Source organism: Solanum tuberosum, unplaced genomic scaffold (assembly GCF_000226075.1).
Source record: "Solanum tuberosum cultivar DM 1-3 516 R44 unplaced genomic scaffold, SolTub_3.0 scf00026, whole genome shotgun sequence".
Classification (NCBI taxonomy): Eukaryota; Viridiplantae; Streptophyta; class Magnoliopsida; order Solanales; family Solanaceae; genus Solanum; species Solanum tuberosum.
Window position 1 is genome coordinate 1,823,731 of NW_006238952.1, and position 7,900 is coordinate 1,831,630.

At 34.4% G+C, this 7,900-nt stretch overlaps 2 protein-coding genes across 2 annotated transcripts; both read right to left on the minus strand.

Moving 5' to 3' along the window:
* Positions 1 to 506: 506 nt before the first annotated feature.
* LOC102604471 (protein DETOXIFICATION 16-like) lies at positions 507 to 2,887 on the minus strand. The gene is made up of 8 exons (XM_015306218.1): positions 2,459 to 2,887; positions 1,796 to 2,340; positions 1,605 to 1,691; positions 1,469 to 1,525; positions 1,098 to 1,336; positions 917 to 1,035; positions 721 to 807; positions 507 to 629 (listed from the first exon to the last, which is right to left on the minus strand). The coding sequence occupies exons 1-8, from the start codon at positions 2,699 to 2,701 to the stop codon at positions 570 to 572; spliced, it is 1,437 nt and encodes a 478-aa protein (XP_015161704.1). The 5' UTR covers positions 2,702 to 2,887; the 3' UTR covers positions 507 to 569.
* A 1,252-nt stretch (positions 2,888 to 4,139) lies between these two features.
* On the minus strand, positions 4,140 to 7,249 carry LOC102604804 (MATE efflux family protein 5-like). Its single transcript, NM_001287854.1, is given in 8 exon segments — positions 4,140 to 4,352; positions 4,453 to 4,539; positions 4,648 to 4,766; positions 4,861 to 5,099; positions 5,295 to 5,351; positions 5,459 to 5,545; positions 5,675 to 6,219; positions 6,864 to 7,249. Coding segments are annotated over 8 exon segments (1,488 nt in total). The 5' UTR covers positions 7,158 to 7,249; the 3' UTR covers positions 4,140 to 4,292.
* Positions 7,250 to 7,900: the final 651 nt, after the last annotated feature.

Genomic DNA, 7,900 nt, shown 5'->3' on the forward strand with positions numbered 1-7,900 from the left:
TCACTTAGATAATTGTTTATATGTAACTACTATGTATATGTATCATGATTGTGTTTGTATATCTGCATGTAATTTGAATTCGTATACAATTGAATCGAGTTAAAACATTTGTATTTGTATATCAAATCTCTATCTCGCTTTATGCAAACATAAATTATACATTGTATTTTGTGTAATTTGTGTTTGTATAAAGCGAGGGAGAGAGATAGGCAAAACCGCAAAAGATAACTGGGTAAGAGAAGATTTGTATTTGTATAATTATAAATGTATAGGACGGAGAGATATCTATTGGTATTTGTATATACAGTCTCTCTCGCTTTACACAAATTGTACATTTGTGTTTGTATAAAGTGAGTGAGGCAAGCGAGATAGGGATGAAAAAGAGGAGAGTGACGAGCGAGATTCCAGAGAAAGGGGAGAGAGGCGAATGGAATAAGTTTGCTATGAATTGAAAAATACCAATCAAAATAAAATTGTATTTAAACTAATGATATTAGATATGCCACATAGCAGAACAGGTCAAAATCTTTTTTTAGTTATTTCAATTGTATTTAAAAGGTGCACATTGATCAGTACACTATCTCCCCTGGTAATATTGTTTCTTCCCCTCTCTCTTGAGCCTTCTTAGCCTAAATAAACAACAACAAAAACTCATCAGCTATATATAGGAAAACTGAAAACTCTCAAGTAACCATTCATTGTATTGTGGGAGTTGCTCACTTCTTCTTCCCAGTTTGCGCGTAGGGTAATGAATAGAAGACATAACACTTGTACTAGAAGTGCACAAATAATACCCAACCATAAACCCTGTTTGTAAGTGGAAATAGAAGGCAATATTACTCAAACTCTTCATGACATTGAAGTAATAAAGAAAAGTTATATGCACGGATGGATAGCGTAAACAGTAAGGTGTTACCTTCCCTCCGATGTGAAGAACAAAAGCCATCAAGACAGCACAAGGAATTCCCACAAAATAATAGGATCCAAGGTTAATAATTGCCCCAATTTTCTGCCATCCAAATCCTCTTAAAGCACCTGAATGTGAAATGTAACTACACAGTTTCAAAAACTATTTAACAACGTGTAAAAGTTCCAACCTGATAGAACACATTGAAGGCCATCAATAAAATTTGATGTTGCAAGAAGTAGCATCATGATGGCTATGTATCTAACAACTTCAGTTTCATTGCTGTAAGCATATCCCCATACGTTACGTAGCAATAATATGATCAATCCCAACACAATCCCCTTGATAACAGTCACAGCTAAGACAACATGTAGCGCCAAATGTGCAATTTGAGGATGACCTGCTCCTAGTTCATTTGCAATCCGTGTACTGCATTGCACAAATATATGATCACAAGAACAGAACTACAAATTTGCATCTCCCATCTTCAACTACCAAATTCATTTTTCAGATCACTTGGTTAAATACGAACCAAATTTAACATATTTTTCGATGACTAACCTTACAGTACCACTCAGTCCAATAGAGATCATCCAAACTGTTGCAGATGTATTAAGACTAGCAAACAATGAAGCAAATCAGTTAGACTTGAAAATGGAAAATTTTGCTTGATAAATAAAAGGTTCACAATTCAAACCAGATTGATAGCACTGAGGTTTCCAACTGTGAATTTGGAAGGAGGCCAGAAAGCAGAACCATTAGCTCAAACGACCACATTTCTAAGCTGTTGATAATCATCAAAGTAAAGTTAAATAAACCAGTTCCACAAGTATACATATACGGGTTTTTTTCGTGCTACTTGTAGAAAATCAAGAAATATACACTGACCAGACCATGATGGCAGAGGGAATCGCGAGTCTAACGAAAGCAAGCATATCCTTGAGCGCTTCTTTTGACAGTCTTGTCCAAGTCTTTGCACATGTAGGAGAAAACTTGACATAAAGAGCCAAAAACAAGAAGTTAATCCAGTAAGAGATTGAACTTGCTAGAGCAGCTCCTTTGACACCAAGTTCAGTCTTGAAGACCAAAATCCAACAGACAACTACGTGAATTAAGGTTGTAAGTCCAGCACATAACACCATAGGGATGACAATACTTTGCGTTTGTAAGAATCTCACAACACATTGTAGCAAGCCATAAGCGAAAACACCAGGGATAAAATACATGGCATAATGAACAGCTTCATCAGATATACTAGGATCTTGGCCTAAAAACTTGAGAATAGGGCCAGTGTTTGCCCAAATGACTGCAAGAGGTATGCATACAAGTGAAAGTATAATCATAGCTCTCTGCATGTGAATGCCAAGCATATGATACTGTTTTGCTCCATAAGACTGTCCACAAAATGTGTCCAGTGCACTTGACATCCCCATCTATTTGGAAACAGAGAAGAAAACTTTTTCAATAGAATCAATACCATATATAAATTAAACGTCGTAAAATTTTGATGTCATGAATGACTAATAAAGTTCTGTTTCAAATTCTACTCACCAAGAGGCTGATACCAGTAACAGAAGTGAAGGAATTCGCCATGGAAGCACCGGAAAGGGGCAATTCTCCAAGATGACCAACAAACATAATGGATATAAGCTGTAAAGAAAATTGCAAAAGGTTAACGCTCACTAAGGGTCCTGCTAGCCATATTTGCTTCTTCACTTCCTCAACAATCTCTTCCTTGCTAAAACCATTCTGTTTTACTATCAAAGGGGATGAATTTCCATGTTCTGCTTCCATTTTTGCTCTCTCTCTGTTAAAGTCTCAACCACACATCCAGTCATAGTTATAGCCCAAAGTCATGAAAGAAGAAAGAAAGGACTCATGGCCCGAAGACGCGTTAAAGAGCACACTTTTAATAGTTGATTTAATCTTCAACACGCCCCTCACATGCGAGCCTGATTCCTACTTTGCCTGCTCTAATACCATTTTGAAGTATGTGACCATTTCATCTTAAAGCTTAAGCGGTTAGAGAGAGCACACTTTTAATAGTTAATTATATCTTCAACGTCATCTAGGTCTGAACAAGTAGAGCATTCTCATTGATTGATGTATTTTGTTTGTTGCCTATAAATAGTGTTTCATTCACTTGAATTGTTGGCAATACTTGTTTTCCAAGATTTCTCTTTCATTACATTATTGACTAAGGTTATATATACTCTTATAATGCATACATATTGTTATATTTTTGGAGCTTGGAATCCAAAAGCTGTACTAATACTCTAGTGTCAAATGGACAGATTTTCATTAAATTCGAACTAGTTAAAACGAGTCAAATCAATAAATAAAATTGTCAAATTTTGGATCAAATCGTGTGAATTTTAACTTTGACATTCATAAAACTCACAAATATAACACATGCAAATCATTTTTTGTGGAGAAAGTAGGTAGCTACTTTTGTCAATATTCCTTTTGCCGATATTCCTCTCTAGATAGAGTAATTGTTTTAAGGAAAGCTACCTCTTACCTTAAAGTTAAATTTGGTGGGATTAAATATGTTTGTTGGATTCAATGAAAACTAGAACCAAATTGCATTTCATACAATCACTTCAGGCTCTATAAGTTTTTGTTTTTTTTTTGAGAAAAATAAAAGAGAGGAAGAAAAAGGGGCAAGTGCTTTGACCTTCAAATTTGAGGGGTCCCATTTTTATTTTATTTTTAGCAATAATTGATTATAGATTATTTTTAAAAAAAATATTGAGTATAATTTGTAGAAAAAGTAAAGTTTCAAACAAAAGGGAAGAATTATTAGAAGAAATCGGTTATTAAAAAATTACTAACAACTTTTGCATCTTCTTTTTTTTTTCTTTGATTAAATGATGGTACAAATGTTGTTATTTTGAGAATTGTACATGGTCATTGCGTTTGTTTGATGGAGATAAATCACAGTCCTTACTACCTTGATTTCTTTTTGTTAATTGATCTTTATTTCGAACTTCAAATTTGCATTAATACTTTTTGTTAGAGAATTTATGTTGAGCATAAAATAAAATTCTGACATTACTACATGTGAATTTCTGTCAATATTAGGATTTACACTTTCTTTTGTTACAAGCATGCAATTTTTTTACCTGGTAAACAACTACCAACAAACATGTTCACCAAATTGAAATAAGCTATTTCCTTGTTTTCCCGAGTAAAAAAGGTACAGAACTTTATAATTTGGAGAATTTATTAAGAGAGGAAACTTAAATTTATATTAAGATAGTAAGCCATTGATATTTAGTCCACAATATGCCGCATATCAGAGCCACAAAACTGTATTAGAGTTCTTAAGACGTTAAACCATACGTCAAACAGGTCAAAATCTTTTGATCAATTACTTCAATTTTCAGTACACTATCTCCGCGGGTAATGTTGTTTCTTCCACTCTCTCTTGAGCCTTCTTTGCCTAAATAAACAACAAAAACTCGTCAGCTATAGATAGTAAAACTGAAAAGTCTCAAGTAATCATTCATTGTATCATTCATTGTATTGTGGGAGTTGCTTACTTCTTGTTCCCAGTTGGTGCGTATGGTAATGAAAAGAAGAGACAACACTTGTACTAGAAGTGCACAAATAATACCCAACCATAATCCCTGTTTGTAATTCGAAATAAAAGGTAGTAATATTAATCAAATCTTCATGACATTGAAGAAATAAACAAAAGTTATATGAAACTGATAGCATAAACAATAAGTTGTTACCTTCCCACCAATGTGAAGATAAAAGGCCAACAAGACAGCACAAGGAATTCCCACCAAATAATAGGATCCGAGGTTAATAATTGCCCCAATTTTCTGCCATCCAAATCCTCTTACAGCACCTGGATGTGAAATGAAACAATATAGTTTCAAAAAATCTTTAACTATATGTATATGGACGTAGTAAAATCTGTTGCACCATATATAAATGCAAACCTGAGAGAACACATTGAAGGCCATCCAAGAAATTTGATGTTGCAAGAAGTGGCATCATGATGGCTATGTATTTAACAACTTCAGTTTCGTTGCTGTAAGCATATCCCCATACTTTACGTATCAATATCAAGACCAATCCCAACACAAGCCCCTCAATAACAGCCACCGCTAAGACAACATACAGCGCCAAACGTGCAAGTTGAGGATGAGCTGCTCCTAGTTCATTTGAGACCCGTGTACTGCATTGCACAAAAGTATGATCAAAGAAACAGAACTGAAAAATGCATCTCCCATCTTTTTCAGATAACTTGGCTAATCTTTTAAATCTTCATAATTAGCAGAGTTATGCCAAGTATATCACTGCTGCTAATCTTTTGCGAGGTTGCACTTCATAATTAACACAAACTGAAAGAATACATTTTTTTATGACTAACCTCACAGCACCACTCAGCCCAAAAGGGATCATCCAAACTGTTGCGGCTGTATTAAGACTAAGAACCAATGAAGCAAATCAGTAAGGCTTGAAAATGGAAAATTTTACTTGATAAACCAGTGGGAATATACTGTGTTAAATGAGTGAGAGGTGCACAATCCGTACCAGATTGAGAGCACTGACGTTTCCAACTGTGGATTTGGAAGGAGGCCAGAAAGCAGAACCATTAGCTCAAACGACCACATTTCTAAGCTGTTGACAATCATCAAAGTAAACAGGTTAAAATCAATAAACAAACCGATGCTCCAAGCATGATCCTGCGACGTGAGATATAGTTTTTTTTCGTGCTACTTGTAGAAAAATCAAGAGATGTAGACTGACCAGACCATGATGGCCGAGGGAACCGCAAGTCTAAGGAAAGTAAGCATATCCTTCAAAGCTTCTTTTGACAGTCCTGTCCAAGTTTTTGCACATGAAGGAGAAAACTTGATATAAAGAACCAAAAACAAGAAGTTAAGCCAGTAAGAGATTGAATTTGCTAGAGCAGCTCCTTTGACACCAAGTCCAGTCTTGAAGACCAAAATCCAACAGACAACAACGTGGATTAAGGTTGTAACTCCAGCACATAACACCATAGGGATGACAATACTTTGTGTTTGTAAAAATCTCACAACACATTGGAGCAAGCCGTAAGCAAAAACACCGGGGATAAAATACAAGGCATATTGACCAGCTTCATCAGATATACTAGGATCTTGGCCTAAAACCTTGAGAATAGGGCCAGTGTTTGCCCAGATTACTGCAAGAGGTACGCTTACAAGTGAAAGTACAATCATAGCTCTCTGCATGTGAATGCCAAGCATATGATACTGTTTTGCTCCATAAGACTGTCCACAAAATGTGTCCAATGCACTTGACATCCCCATCTATTTGGAAACAGGGAAGAAAAAATTCCATTAGAAGGCTAGCTTATTAATAAGACATAGGAATACTAGATTATGATCGATTTCCTTCCCAGGCCGTTAAGTTGGAGTTTCAGTTCGAAAAGCAATGACATGATTAACGAATTACTCATGGTGTCTCTGATTTTAAGAAATTTACAGTAGCAGCAAAGGAAATATGAGACATGATAAGTGCAAAGATCTAACAGATTGCTCATCCTTGGTTTCTGAGATTACAACGAGCAATATCAAGACATTAGTAATAGCAAAGTAAAGATTGTATAACTTTTAGGAAAATGGGGCATCTGGTCAAGTTGGATTAGGAAGGCTTTCAGGCTGGCAATCTTTCGAAAATGAAAATGGGAGACTAAAGTAAACAAATCCATTTCCGGCTTAAGCCCAAAACAGATAAGAGACGATGCATCACAGCCACTGAATCAACTGTTTTTTAATAAATGGCTAGACCAGGGCATTGTAATTGAAATAAATAGGCAACAACTAAGTTGCATCATCGTGAAATTAAAATAGAGTAATAATTATTGTTGTAAATCGGAAAATCTCAAGTTAGGTTTTCTTCAAAGACAGATCTTTTTGAGTTAAAAAAGAAATAAAGGTGAAGAAATACTAACCAAAAGGCTGATACCAGTAACAGAAGTGAAGGAATTAGCCATGGAAGCACCAGAAAGGGGCAATTTTCCAAGATGACCCACAAACATAATGGATATAAGCTGTAAAGAAAACTGCAAAAGGTTAACGCTCACTAAGGGTCCTGCTAGCCATACTTGCCTCTTCACTTCATCAACAATCTCTTCCTTGCTAAACCCACCACCATTTTTTCTTGTTTCATCAAGAATACTCTGTTTTTCTCGGTCATCTATCAATGGAGTTTTTACAGAGGATGATTTTCCATATTCAGCTTCCATTTTTGGTCTCCTCTGTATTCTCAGTCTTACGCTTGTTTGACAGAGTACAAGAAGAAGAATAGCAGTAGGTTAATAATGTACTATATGCTGACATTTATCTACGTTACGTAGGGTAATCATAAATCAAAAAAATATTTTTGGAAAGTATACTAATTCTTTTTTTTTTTTTAAAGTAGTATACTAATTCGTTTATTTTTAATTGTTATAATTTCTTTTTTTTAAAGTCAAATTATAAAACATCAATATTGATATTCAAAAAATTACAACTTATACTTTTAATATAATTTTTAAATATCTAATTTTTTATTTAAAATATCAAATTAATATAATTTAACGTAACTTTAAAAATTACTTAACTTAATTTTCGAAAAGCGCGAGAAGGTATATAATGTCCTGTCGCAACCCGTGTTTTAGGCGTTTGATTAAAATATTAATTTATCGAATGGCACAATATCTAAGACAAGGCAACTAAGCCGTCTGCTATTATCATCATCAAAAATCGTGATAGAATAAGGGTGTGTTTGGTATGAAGGAAAATGTTTTCCTAGAAAATGTTTTCCTGGAAAACAAGTTGATTTTTGACTTATTTTCTCATGTTTGGTTGGTGAGTAGAAAATATTTTCCGGAAAAGATTTTTAGTGTTTGACTTATGAATGAAAAATATTTTTGAGAAATATCTTTTATTTTAACTAGAGTAGAAAATAATTTTTGAAATTGAAAATATTTTTTAAAAACAAACTTAA